At 41.3% G+C, this 14917-nt stretch overlaps 1 protein-coding gene across 3 annotated transcripts in view; it reads left to right on the top strand.

The window, feature by feature from the left end:
- The window catches only part of FRAS1 (Fraser extracellular matrix complex subunit 1), a 429297-nt gene that overhangs the window by 205863 nt on the left and 208517 nt on the right, over positions 1–14917 (top strand). For all 3 annotated transcript variants that reach the window (XM_042936116.1, XM_042936114.1, XM_042936117.1), the window contains exon 15: positions 11489–11632. In XM_042936116.1, the coding sequence (XP_042792050.1) occupies positions 11489–11632 (144 nt within the window). The remainder of the gene's footprint in view (positions 1–11488; positions 11633–14917) is intronic.

Below are 14917 nucleotides of genomic sequence, written 5' to 3'. Positions count from 1 at the left end.
CAAACTAACACACATCATGCAAGATTAGTTAAAAATAAGCAGCTCATAAGACTATAACTTTGAGTAAAGAAAGAGTAGAATTCAACCCATTTTTATTCTTTAATGTTTTTTTTGAGAAAGAGAGCGAGAGAGAGCGCGTGAGCAAGAGCATGAGTAGGGGAGGGGCAGAGAGAGAGGGAGACAGAGAATCCTAAGCAGGCTTGTGCTGTCAGTGCAGAGCCCAATATGGGGCTTGAACTCACCAACTGTGAGATCACGACCTGAGCCAAAATCAAGAGTCAAACGCTTAACTGCTGAGCCACCCAGGTGCCCATTTTTATATGTATGTCAGCGTTTGATATGTCCAGTGCAAACCTCCAGTATTCACAAAGACCTGAGGATGGAGCTGTGTGTACCCTGTGGCAAGTGCTACCTTCATTCGCAGACCCAGACATGGGAGGGACTGTGACACAGTGCTTAAGACTATAGGCTTGGAAGCCAAACTATCGGGACTCCAGTCTTGGCTCTGTCACTACAAACAGTGCATTTTTTAACCCCATGCTTCAGCTGCCTATGGGTAAAGTAGGGACAATAATGTCAGCCATATAGCATGAGTATAAGGATTAAATGAATGAATTCACATATGTCATTTAGGATGGTGCCTGGCACTTAGTAAGCCCTCCATATGAGTTAGAAGACTTATATTTCTGCTTTTCATTGTCCTTCCCTGTTCCATTTCTCTTGCTCCTCCATTCATTCTCCTTTGACCACCATTGGAAGTCCTGAGGATATGAAGTGAAATAAGATGCTGTCATATTTTCCTATTGAGAGCTTGCAATCAAGGCTGGGTTGGCTGCTGCTAACAGAGATGTAAAGAAAAAATAATCATATAAACATACAAATCTATGCAGTTTATTCTACATCTGATTGCTGTGTAGTCTCAGATTTTTAAACTTAAAGAACCAAGCCATTGACCATTTTACAGGTTTGTATGAGAGAGGATCATTTTGATTCTTAACTCTGCCACTTACTGCTATATGGCTTTGTACAGGTCATTTAACTGCTTGAGCCTCAATTTCCCCAACTGTAAAATGGGGATAATATCATCTACTTTACACTGTTATGATGAACATTAGAAAAGATGTTTGAAAATATAAGTATGTTATGCTTGGCACATTGTATGTGGGCAACAAAAGGCAGCTATTGTCATTGAATCTCTTTGTTTATTTTTCAATTTATGAGAATGAAAACCAAATAGCTTGCATTAAGAAACAAAGAGTTTTGTGCCATTTGTGTCTGATTTAAAATAAAATCCACTTTTCTATGTTATGGAGAAATAACTGTATTCTCACAAGTTAAAATCCTTTTATTTTTTAAAAATGCTCAGATTAAATGTTGAGAGTCTGGAATTTTTTTTCTTAGCCAAAATTATGGTATAATTAGAGGGAAAACTTAGGATAACTAAGCTTGTAAAATTTACATATAGGATGCTGGCCTAGCTGAGTTTTAAAAGCTGTAGTTTGAACAGAGGAACTTCTCAAGTTAATTATTTGTTGGAATTTTGTTTGACCAGAGCAGCCCAACCATTTGTGGAAATGAAGCACTGACCCTTGGAGCCAGGGCCAAAGCAGTGAAGACTTAATGGGTCTTGGCATTATGTTCCAGCATGTGGCTTAGCTCAGCCTAGTTGTACCTGGGGCAGAGCTCTTGGCAAAGGCATTTATGAAACTGCTGTTCTGAAATCCTCAAGAAGACAAGGATTCCCTTACCCCCTTGTTCTGTAGGGATGGTCACTGTGAAGCTATCATCCTCTGTGGCCCCTCCAACACCCCCCTAGAATTGGAGGGTCATCAGTCGCTCTTTCATTGCCAGATCACACATTCAGTTTGGGGGCCCAGCACATCCTACCACACTCTGCCTTAGCTCATTCTGTTCTGCTCTTTAAATTGTATGCATTGCTCAAGACTCTTCTGATATTCTATAGCAATTACGGTCTCTCACTTAATTGCTGAGTGTCTTATAAGGGGGACTTATTGCTACAAGTGATATTCTTGTCTCTTCCATTCTGTTTGTGCAAGGAATATTTGTTGAGTCTCTTTCATGTACCTGGGAACTGGGATATAGAGTAAATGGGCAGAAAACTGCCCTGGGGTTAAGGAACTTACTTTCTTGCAGTGGGAGAAGAGTCAGTAAATAAGTATACAGATAATTTTAGATAGTTACCAGTCGATGAATTCATTACTATCAGTGCTATAAAGGCAGTTTTAAAAAAGGTATATTATAGAAAGTGACTGACTGTTGAGGCAGGGACTGGTTTTATGCTTCTGAATTCCCCACAGTGCCAAACGCATATAAGGCCCTCTGGAATAATCCTGTCAGCGTTTCTTGGCTAGGTGTAGCCTGGGGAAAATTCCAGAATCTGTATTTTTCCCACCTCTGTTTGTCTTATCTTTATCTCCCTCCACTTCAACTTAGTGGAGTGCTTTATCGGTGTGGGAAGGGTTACTCTTTAACAACAAAAAACAAAAAACAAACAAAAAACCCACCTATCATTGGAAATTAAGTAGTATCCACAGAGTGTTTTAAGCCTTTCAGAACAGAGCACAACAGGATTGCCCTCCTAGAATGTATACTTCTTGAGTAAACTAGACCCAGTGAAACAGGTGACAATGGTAGTCCAAGGCCTCTCCCTCTTTGGACATTCATGTAAAGGTTAAGTGGAGAAAAGGAAAAAGCAGCTGGCAGTGTTGTGCCTGCGACCTTTGCTGTAGCAGGAGACTAGCTATGTTTGGCATTTGCCTGTGCTGCTTACAGACCCTGCTGCGTATGCCAAAAGACAAATGACAGACAGAAGTATCACATACCAGCAGAGAAAGCCCGCCACAAATGCAAGGGAGTTTATCTTCCAGACAGAGTCCATTCTTCCTGACAAATCTGAACCCCCAAATGTTTTAGCTATGGATTGCAAACTAGTGACAAGACTTCTGGCTTTCTGCCCAGGTCCAAGGGTTCTCAGTTATTTTAACTAGGCTATATGGCATACATGGCATACATTCTTTCTCTCTTTTTCCTATTCCCTACCCCAACTCTCTCCCTGCAGAACCTTCCCCTCCCTTTTTAGGCTGCCCACAGAGCAAACAGCACCTCCATGTTATCACTGTTGAGATCTGAGCAGGCTATGCTAGTGCAGCCAGGAAGTCTGAGAATTCTCCCCATCAAAAGCTTGATTTTGGTTGGTGGTCCCTCTGGCTTTTCAATTTCTGTAGATAAATAGAATCAAGGTATCAGTGGAGAAATCAATAGCCATTTAATTAATGGGGGCTGAAAAAAAAAACAACCCAGGGAGTCCTAGCAGCTGTGGGTTGCCAATGGTCACAGTGGATAAGTGGAATCTGAGAGCTCCATTTGGCTCAAGCTGGGCCAAGGTGGTCACTGCATTTGAAAGCTCTTGTGGTGTTCTTGTGTTGTAGATTTAGAAGTACAGGTAGAGGGGCAGGAGATAGAAAAGATAACTTTAAGAACATTTCTTATGAGCTGAATGTCTGCCATTATCCTTGACTTATGTACCAATGCAAAGCTGGCCTGCATGTAAAATCTCTCTTCGTGTGTACCTGACAAAGCCTCTGCCCACTGGGAAGTCAACCCTTTGGTCCAAGTTCTACAGAAGACCTTGCTGAAAATTGAAATATGTTACCCAAGATGAGTAAATCATTCAGCTATATCACAAATGTGGTTAATAGATTAATTAGCTATTTACCCAGCATGTGCCTTAAGGAAAAGGATTACAGGCTTATTTTTTTCCTCCCCTTTCAGTAAATTTTTCCCCTAAATACGAAATGAATTCATGTTTATTACAAAAAATAACTTGATGAAGTCAGTAAAATTCAAGGCACAATAAAAAATCAGCGAAAATCCCTGACTCAAACTGTCCCAAATTACTACTGTCAGTATTTTGGTGAATGTCTTCCCAATTTATGAGTGTGTGTGTGTGTGTGTGTGTGTGTGTGTTATGTACACAGATATACACACATTTATTTATTTTTCAAAGGTAAAGTCACACTCTATATATAGTTTTATTGCCTGTTTTCCCCATGTTATTTATTATCCTTCTACAAAATCTTTTTAAAGCTGTTTTATAACTTTCCATCTGGGGCTATGCAAGAATTCATTTAGCCAGTCCTCTGTGGTGTGATGTTTGCTCCTAATTTTTCCATTATCATAAATAACCATGATGTAAACATTAAAATAATTTTTTTAATGTTTACTTATTTTTGAGAGAGAGACAGAGCATGAGTGGGGAAGGGACAGAGAGAGAAGGGGACACACAATCTGAAGCAGGCTCCAGGCTCTGAGCTGTCAGCATAGAGCCTGGCGTGGGGCTCAAACTCAGGAACCATGAGATCATGACCTGAGCTGAAGTTGGACGCTTAACCAACCAGGCGCCCCACCATGTAAATAGCTGTTTTTTTTTTTTTAATATGAAATTTATTGTCAAATTGGTTTCCATGCAACACCCAGTGCTCATCCCAACAGGTGCCCTCCTCAATGCCCATCACCCACTTTCCCCTCCCTCCCACCCCCCATCAACCTTCAGTTTATTCTCAGTTTTTAAGAGTCTCATATGGTTTGGCTTCCTCCTGATGTAAACAGTTTTAATAGAAAATTGTGGAAAATATATTGGATTAGGCTAAGTTCTTCAATTTCTGGGTCCAAGTTATATATGTACTGTTGAAACCTTTGACACTTTAATATGTGACTGTCTTTTGAAAAAGTTATAACTTGTACTCCTGCTAGACACAAATGAGTGCCTACTTCCTACCACCCTTGTGAGCATTAGGTGTTACGATTCTTCTTGTTTGTCAGGTTGATTGGCACAAAATGGAAGTTTGTTTAATTTCTTTCTTTTACTTATTCTTGGGATTCACATGAAGATGGTTGACTTAATCATACTTATGTGTTCATTTTCATCATTAGCCTGGGCCAGCTATTTCTCTTGCTTATCTATCTATGCCTATCTGTCTGCCCATCCTTTTTGCTCCTGTAACCTATTTCCATTTCTCCTCCCCCCAACCCCCCACTTAAGGAACTATTCTAATGCAATTTAATATGTATTGTGTGTGTGTGTGTGCTCTTTTTGTTTTGTATGCACCTATTTTAAATATTCATAAATAGGGGTGCCTGGGTGACTCAGTCAGTTAAGCATCTGACTTCAGCTTAGGTCATGATCTCACAGTTCGTGGGTTCGAGCCCCGCGTTGGGCTCTGTGCTGACAGCTCAGAGTCTGGAGCCTGCTTCAGATTCTGTGTATCCCTCTCTCTCTGCCCCTCCCCAACTAGTGCTCTGTCTCTGTCTCTCAAAAAATAAAATAAAAACGTTAAAAAAATAAAAAATAATAATAATAAAGAGAACTCTTTTAAATATTCATAAATATTGGTAAGTAGATATTTCATTCTTTTCCTTTTTTTTTAATTTTAAAGACTTTATTTATTTATTTTTTAGAGCAGTTTTAAGTTCACAGGAAAATAAAAGGGGAGGCACAGAGATTTCCCAGTTACTCCCTGCTCTCACACACACATAGCCTCCCCTGTTATCACCATCCTCCAGCAGACTGGTATATTTGTTACCTTGATGAATCATTCTCCCCACTCCCCCCTTTTTTTTCTTTCTAAGCACTGTTTCTAAGATGTATACAGATCACTGTGTGTACATTTAATTGATTGCATATAGTTGCTGCTCTCTTGTTTACTTTGCATATCTCTGGCTATTTCTGAAGCAAAAGATTTTTTTCATGTATTTGTATTTTTTCTGTTATGAGCTCCCTCAAGTACATAGGACTTTTCAGAATGTACGGAGACCAAATATTCCCATTTCAGGGTATAAGGTTTTTTGTTGGCACAAGGAGGAAGGTTGGGGACAGAGACCCAGCCTGGAGGGGAGAGAAGATTGCAGTAAAAGGATCAAAAATGATGATTACGCCTATGAACTTCCTTTCCTCTTAAATTTGTCTGGCATTTACGCTTCTTAGACAAGTAGCCTTGGCCTCCTGTGGGGCTGTACCAGGGGGTAAGGGGAGTAGTCTGTCCAGCACTTGGACTTCCCCTCAAGCCCTCACCAAGCTATTCCAAAGGGCTTTTGTTAATGTGTTGTAGAAATTGCAAAGGAATAACTTTAGAGTATGAGTCCTCTGGAAAAGGCTGGAACCCCTTCTTGTAACTGCTGGAATGATCTCTGACAGTTCTGTTCACTTCCTTTCTAAGTGAACCCGCCTTTCCTGTAGTCTTTTCTGTCCTTTCCTCTCCTGTCTCCTGCTGCACTTTCATTTGTTCCCTTTATAATTACTTTGCTTTTGACACCCGTTAAAGCCACAGGTGCTAGGTCTCCCAGGGTATGTTACTCACTGCATCACCTGCCATGTTCTCTGTGTTCTCAAATGTGTCATCTCGCCAGCTCCCTGTGACTTAGGTGCAACGAAGCTTATTCCCACTTTGCAGATTAGGAAAGCAAGGAATGGGGAAATTGATTGTAAGATACAACAAGAGCTTCCTATTGGAAATTTACCCACTATCTCCTGATAATACTTTAGCACTTGGCAAGTACTTCCCAGTCATTTGTGTGATAAAAATGAAAGCTAGCAGTTGCTACAAAATGGATCGGGGACGAAATGAAGGAATTTGACTTGTGGGTGGCATAGCGGCTTGTGCCTGCCGTTTGGGCTGCTTCTGTGTAGTTGTGAGTGAGAACCCCTTTGGTGGTTTGGAGATCTGAACTCAGCCTCAGTGGTAAACCTCAAAGGGTCTGCTGATCAAGTGTGCCAGTTCCCTGGGAATGGCAGAGGAACTTATTCCAAAAGGCCATGGGGAAGGTGAGGGACCAAAGCTCCTTTTCATTCCTGAGGGGCATTTTGAACTGAAGGCTGAGTCCACTCATGTCTGGATCCACTGCCTGAGGTCTGGGAGAGCTTTCCGGAAGATGAGAAGTGGCCCACAGGAAGTGCTTTTTACACTTTCCTGGAAAAGGGCTGCATTGTCTGCTTAGAGAAGCACACGTTAAAATTTCTTTACAGCAATCTTCTATTTCAAAATTACCAAGTCACAAAAAGAAGTTTCTTATTTTTAGAGTAGGATTTCAATATAGAATTGCCAAAAGAAAAGTAATTCGTTCCTTTTCATTTTGAAATGAATTGCTCAGCAAGCCAGCACATGTCTTGCTATGCTCCAGAAAAGTCCGGGGCTTTCCTAAATAAATTATCTACTGCATGTGAGATAAGTAGATGATTTTCTCTCATTAGCTGCCTTTTTAAATTTATTGCCACATTTTCACAATATCAGTTCAAAAACCCTGGGCGATCGGACATGTATCACTAAGAGAAATTATGGTAAAAAGTCAGGGAGTGACCTTCTATTTTTCATAATAACCGAAGTGTAATAAAAGCCACATGTAAAATAAGCCTGGAAGAAGAGATTATCTGCAGTAACATATGTTCAGTGTTAGAAATTAGAAATCAATTGCAAAACACAGTAGGAGTATGTCATTTTAAGGAATGATAGCTGAAAAAAAAAAAAGAAAAGAAAGAAAAGAAAAAGAAAAAGAAAAAAAAAGAAAGAAAAAGAAAAAGGAAATGACAGCTCATTATAGTCCTGTATTGAAGAAATAAAAATCCCTTCTGCTGTCTTGACTGACCATGGAACATACCTTTTGTTTGCTATGGAAAAAGAGATGGCCTGGCCTCACATTTGGTACTCTGTATAGATGTGGCATAAATAGTTGTCATCATAAGTAGATCTGTAACCCAATATTTATTAGGTAGATTTACAGCCTCAAGATTATCTACCTTCAGTTATCATATGTTCAGACTATGACCTCATGGTTAGTTGTTTCCATGTAGAAGGTAACTAACTGATAGGATGAATCCCTCATAACCAGTAAAAAAAAAAGACTGCTGGGTATCCATTTAACATACATTTAATGAATACTCACTTTGTACAAGTTATCAATCTGGACACTGGAGGTTTAAGATGATTCAAACCTGGCCCCTGTTTTGGAGGCTACTACATTTCATTGAAAGGCATTGCTTTGTAACCAAATGATCAGGACAATAGGATAAATACCACAGAGAATGTACAACATTCTGCAGGAACACAGAAGAAGGAAGTGACTGTTTGGACAAGTCCAATAAAGCTTCACAGAAGTAATGACAGCTTAGGCCTCTCAAGTGTAAGCTGTGTTATAAGGACTATGGAAGGAGATGGAGGCATTGCCAACTGGGTGAATCCTGTGTAGGGCATCCAGAAACCACAGACAGGTATATGGCATGCTTGGGGTACCCTGCTCCATAGATCTAGCTTGCTCAAGGGACATAGCAGAAGACAGGGCTGAAATACTAAGTACAGCTCAGTTTGTGACAGGTTTAAGTGCCATCCCTAAGCCTGTAGCCTCTATCCTGCTCATCCTTTGGCCCTATTCTGATTTTCAACACTAGGGATAATGTTAAAAATGTGTAACAAGTAGTATGGCACAGATCAGATTGGTCAGAAGTCAGGGTGGGGGAGGGGTACCTGAGACCCTCTCCTATGTCAGGACCTTTCAGGTCCTGAAGCACAGTGTCTTTCAGGATTCCCAGGAATGGAACCAGACTATCAAGGAGGGACCAGGATGATAGCCATTTACCAACCAGGTTGGAAGTATTTTTTACGATTTTAAAAGCCCGTGCAGCTAAAGGTCTATACTGCGATCAGCCGATTCCTGAAGACAACTAGGGGGTTGTGCTTTAATTTCTCATCTCCTCCGCACCCCCTGGACAAAAATGATTTCATGCCTCGAGAATGTCTTGAGTTAATTACTCTCTCCTCTCCCCACTGCAGAGCAAACTCTCTGAGAAGAAAAATTGATTAAAACTTTTACAGATGAAGTCCAAGGTCTTTACCCAGCCTGCCTGACATTTGTGATCTGGTCCCTGTTGTCTTTTTAGTCTTTAGTTCTCATCATCCTCTCAGGCACTTTCTCCCTGGTGCAGTTTGCATAATGCTACCAATGAGCTCAAGTGATGGGGTGGTTTAAATGTTTCCTCTAGCAGACTTCTGACCGATGGCTAGCTGGGAAGGCCCCACAGGCTAGCACAACCTTGCATGTGGTAGATGCTTCTGTTGAATTTCGATAGATTAGCCTGACATACCTTCTTAGGAGTGAAATTGGGTTTTTTATTTGCTTTTTTGTGTTTTTGTTGTTGTTGTTGTTGTTGTTTATTTTTAAGTAGTGTCTTTGAATCAACAATAAGACAGAGGCACAAACAGTGATTGGCACTTCAGATGATGAGTAGAGTCATTAATTGAAAGGTAGCTGAATAAATGAATAACAGATTTCATGTATGTTCAGGGTAGAACTTGTTACTGGGAGCTTTGTATCCACATCTTTAGTTATAATGTAGTTTTAGTAGCTTATCCTAATATTGGCAGTGTTCCCATGTAACATTTATAAAATATAAATGAGATGTTAACTATAAGTGAAGTACCAAATGTAGAGTAGAGTACCAAGCAGTGTGCTCAGCACAGAGTTAAATTAAATGGAAATGGATTTTGCCCTCATGAAGCTTACAGTCTAGCAAGGGAACCAGGTAATAAATAAGTAAACTTTCTTCCATCTCTGCTTTTCATCTGCTGTTGTCATCTCTTGCCTGGACCAGAGCAATGGCTTCCACACTGGTCTCTCTGCCTGTAGGCAAGTCCTTATACCCTCTCTACATGGCACCCAGAGAGAGCTTTAAAAATCGGGGTTTGTGTCTATCTTGTTTAATCCCATTCATGACTTCACATTACAATTAGGGTAAAATCCTGATTTCTTTCCATGATCTCCAAGGTCAAGTTTGATTGGGCCTCATCCTATCCTTCCAGCCATGAATCAGTCCACTGTGCCCCACCATTCCTCACTGTGATCCTCTGTGCCCTGCTGGTCTCACTGTGTCCACTAGCTTCAGCCACAGGGGCAGCCTTCTATTCCTTGCACCCCTAAACTCCTTCCTTTCTCAAAGGCTTTGTTGGTGCAAACCTAGAGCTGGCCACTTCCCATCTTTCAGATCCACCTAAAGTTGGTCCCTTCTACCCTTACCACTGTTATTCTTTATTGAAGAGTCCTTCTTGGAATTTAACAGAATTTGTAATTATCTCTAAATTTGTTGGGGGGAGTGGGGGAAAGTTGTCTGAAATTAAGACTTTCCTGTGCAGTTGAAAGCTGAGAGGAGAGGATTGGATCTTGAGATTCTCAATGCAGGCACCCTTTTCTGATTCTAAAGGGATACCTAATTAAATTACTTAGGTGTATAGTTCCCAAGTCTCTTCCAATCAGCAAAAGAATTCTCTCTACCAATTTTGGTCAGAATGAATACCTCTGCAAATAGATTGTGCTCCACTGTGAAGCAAACATTTTGAAAACCAGGGTGCATTAACAGAAGCATGTGTTGGGCTTAACCATACAGACAGTGAACCAAATTTGAATATATCCAGTCATTTAGAATAGGCCTCTCTTTGCAGACATGCTAAGGTGAGAAGTAAGCCTAATAGTAATTAAAAAAAAATCAAATTCTAAAAGAGGAGGACATTTTTTAAAAAATATTTATTTATTTATTTATTTATTTATTTATTTATTTATTTATTTCGAGAGAGAAAGAGAGAGCAGGGGAGGGGAAGAGATAGAGGGAGAGAGAGGATCCCAAACATGGGGCTTGATCCCACAAACCATGACATCATGACCTGAGCTGAAATCAAGAGTCAGATGCTGATGTTTAAAGAACTGAGCCACCCAGGCACCCTGAGAAGGACATTTTTGAGTGTTAAAGAAAAAACTCTGGTTTAGGAACAATGTATGGTTAGAAAGTTAACTTGTAAGAGAAAGACTCTCAAGATATATGCCAAGAGCAGAAGCTGGTGGGGCAAACCAGAGACTAGGGGGACTAGAAGAGTAATGAGGAAGGACAGAAGGAAAGGGTTGGGGTAGGACAGAGAGAGAGAGAGAAGAGAGGGATGGAAAGAGGGGAGAGAGCAGTAAAAATCCGGAAGTACCAGGTCTTTCAAGGTTTAATCAAGGACAAAAGTACATGGCATTCGTCCTTGCTGATTCTTGATGGTGTTGAACGTAGGAGTAGTGATCCTGTCAACGGTTCATCGTATGGTTACAAAAGGCAAGGTGGCAAGGTGATAGAGGGCCATCTGATTTCATTAGACAGACCATCTTTGTCTTGAAAATTATGATTCCCTTCCCTGTGATTCTCATTACTCAAAAGCCTCTGATTTCCTGTTCCAAGTCTCTTAGCAGTCATTTATGGAAGTTGTACTTCTGGCCAACAGAAATAGGTATTCTGGGGGGTGTTTTTTTTTCTCCTGGGATATACATATGTGCATCACGATTTAGGAATGAAGGCACCAACATCCTCCTTATAAATTCTAAAATCTTTGAAAGAAAAATTGCAACCAGCCCTTTCCACTATAGACTGTTCACTGATTTTGCTGTTTGCCTGCAGTCTGCCATGAGTCCTGTTCTGCCTGCTGGGGTCCGACAGAGAAGCACTGCTTGGGCTGCAGAGACCCCCTCCAAGTGCTGAGGGAGGGCAGCTGTGACAGCAACTGTGGCCTTGGGTTCTACAACAAGCAGGGGATCTGCAGTGGTAAGTGTCCGGCTTTGCATGCCAGAGCATCTTTTTTTTTGTTTTGTTTTTCTTCCAGCATCCCTCATTTTATTCTAATTAGAACGTTTCTTTTACTCAACCAATATGAAAATGGCTGGTAACATTGGCAGTGTTTTAGTAGTTTACAAAACACTTTTTTTCTGAACTGATAGGATCACCTTTAACACCCTCACTCCTCAACAGCTTGTTAGGTTAGGGTGTTCATTCTAGCCTCATCCTCTGAGACTCAGGCTGCTTGCTCCAAACTCTCAGCTGTAGGGAGAGGAGCAAGGCTTCCTTCCTCCAATTTTGAAACTCCTCAACAGCACCAGACAGCCTTCCACATATGCATGTAAATAAAGACACTCTTAGACCAGCCCAAGGCAGACCCACCTCTGTGTTGGTGCCCCTGACTTAGCTGAAGCAGTTACTGTGTATTCTACCTTTAATGCACATGGCATGACAGTAAGAGTTAACGTTTAATGCCCACAGCATGACATTAAGAGTTAACCTAGTGTTTCCTTCCAAGTGCTTTACAAATATTACCCACTGGGGAGCCTGGGTGGCTCAATTGGTTGAGCATCCAACTTTGGCTCGGGTCATGATCTCACCACTCATAGGTTCCAGCCCTGCGTCCAGCTCTGGGATGACAGCTCAGAGCCTGGAGTCTGCTTCGAATTCTGTGTCCCTTTCTTGCTCTGCCCCTCCCTTGCTTGTGCTCTGTCTCTCTCTCTCTCTCAAGAATAAATAAAACATTAAAAAATTAAAAAAAATAATACATTACCCACTGAGAGGCAGAAAAGTATGGGGGGAAGAGCATGACCTTGGGCAGGTTACATAATCTCGCCATGTGTCAGTTTCCCTTTTGTAGAATGGAGGTAATAGCAGCTGTGGTAGACAGAATAAGGGCCCTCAAAGATGTCTATATCCTAATAGCCAGAACTTGTCAATATGGCTGCCTTAAATAGCAGAAGGGATTCTGTAGGTGTGATTAAGTTAAGGATCTTGAGATGGGAGAGCTGATCCTGGATTATCCGGGTGAGCCAGTTAACCGTAAGGGTCCTTATAGGAGGGAGGCAGAAGGGTGGAAGTCTGAAAAGGAGATCTGAGACAGAAGCAGGAGTCGGGGCGATGCCAAGATGGGGCAGTGGGTATGCAGGCAGCCTCTAGACTTGGGGAAGAGACAAGGCAATGGATCTGCCCCTAGGGCTTCCAGCAGGAATGTGGTCCTGCTGATGCCTTGGCTTTAGGACTTCTGACCTCTAAAGCTGTAAGATAATAAATTTGTGTTGACTTAAGCCACTGAGTTTGTGGTAATTTGTCACAGCAGCAGCAGGAAACTAACACACACCCGGCTCAGAAGGCTATTGGGAGGACTGAGTTGATATAGGCAGGCATTTAGCACAGTGCCTGGCACAGATTAAGTGCTGTGTTTGGTGTCTGTTCCTCACAGCAGTTTCAGGAGATGGTTATTATTACCATCCTCATGTTCCAGAGGAGACAGAGAGGTTAAGAAACTCCCTTAAGGTCACATATCACTAATAAGGGGCAGAGTTGGGATTCAAGCTTAGGTCTTCTAGCTTTAGATTTTATTTGCCTCCCAACTGCTCTACTGGCTATAATGAGATACCTCCCTCTGCACCTCCCCTATTTTTCCCTACCTTCTCCTTCTCATTACTGTCTCCGGCTATCCTCTTCTTCCCCTTTCTCCCTGTCTTCCTGTCAGTCTTTAGATCAGCCACTGCCCTGTGGACATTGCCAAGTCCACAGGTAGGCACCTGATAGTGAATGAAAGGTTTGAATTGAGTTTACTGTGATGGTCATACCTACAGGAAGGCTGTGATGCCATTTTTTTTTTTTTAACAAAGTCCCACTAAATCAATAAAAATGTACAGCCCATAAAACTTTCTTGAGTTATTGTCCTCGTTTTGTTTACTGAGCAGGGCAACAGCAAAAATGAGATGATCTTTGGGATTTGACAAATCCACTTGTCTTAGGAAAGAGAGATAGCCCCTGGCAGCTGCTTGCTTAAAGCTGTGCAGAGATCCATCAGCATCACTGGTGTGAAAAATCTCACTTGATGTGGACGAGTCACAGGTGGCTTTTGTGTAGCTTCAGGAGAGAACAAGGAAAGGGCCAGGCTGCCGTTAGCCTGAGCATTTTAACCTTTTTCTGCCAGCATCACTTTCCTGCTCAATTAATCCAGATGCATTCTCTAAAGGTCAGCACATGTCAAATTTGCACAAATCCAAAGGCATTTAGCCTGTAAGTCCCCAAGGAAGCTGGCTACTGTCATTGATGAGGGGTGGTGACACTGACCTGCTACTGAGACGATATTATCTGGATCGAGAAAGCAACTTTTGCTGGGGAAACAGGTATTTAAAAGGAAGGCTTGAAAAAAAAGGAGGGATTAGTGTGAGCCTTGAGGTGGTGAGAGGTGGAAATCTACTTTGGCTAAGAAGTTGGATGAAGAAAGCCAGACCTCCTTACTGACAGAACAAATTAAAAAAGAAGACTACTGAACAAGTGGCTTAGGGAGGAAATACACATCTGGAATGCTATCTGTATACATTTTGAAACAAAGCATCAGAAAAAAAGAAGCCTTCCAGATAGGAGGATGGACCATTGCTGACATTAGTCAGCCAACCAGTCAATTAATCAACAGGTAATTACTGAATGCCTGCCATTTGCTTAGCATGATGCAAGACTTTGTGATACCATTGACATTGACCAACAGGCCTTTTGATAAAGACTGGAGTTTATACTTTTCATAAAATTCTTAGAGTTCTCCAAGTTTGTGTCAAATGCCTTCAGAAGTGTTTGTATAAATATTTTCCCAAACATCAGTGAACCAAGTCACTGATTGGTATCGGAATGTTAATTAAAACGTCTGATGCTGATAATGCTGACTTATTTCCAGTTCAGTTCAGTGCTATTCAAGATAAAGGCCAGCCAGTGTTGGTTTAATAATTTATAACCGAGCAGCCCATATCTGTAGAAATCTCAAAGTCAAGTGCTGAGAAAAATCCAGCACAACCTGTCATAAACGGTGGTATGCCCTGGCTGGAAGAATTTATAGCAACCAAGTTCATTGGTGGTTCATGCTTTGAGTTTTACAAATGTTAGATATAAAGGGTGGGGAAATTCAAAGGACAAAAACCTCCTCATTCTTTAGTCTTTTAAGTACTTATGCTATTACGAAGGGCTTTTCTGACTCTAGCTAACATAATAAATCAAAGTAAGTTCAGAGGTTTCTGTTAGCCATTCTCTCTCTCTTCCTTCCTC

Source organism: Panthera leo, chromosome B1 (assembly GCF_018350215.1).
Source record: "Panthera leo isolate Ple1 chromosome B1, P.leo_Ple1_pat1.1, whole genome shotgun sequence".
NCBI classification, from domain to species: domain Eukaryota; kingdom Metazoa; phylum Chordata; class Mammalia; order Carnivora; family Felidae; genus Panthera; species Panthera leo.
This window is presented reverse-complemented; position numbering and strand designations above follow the sequence as displayed.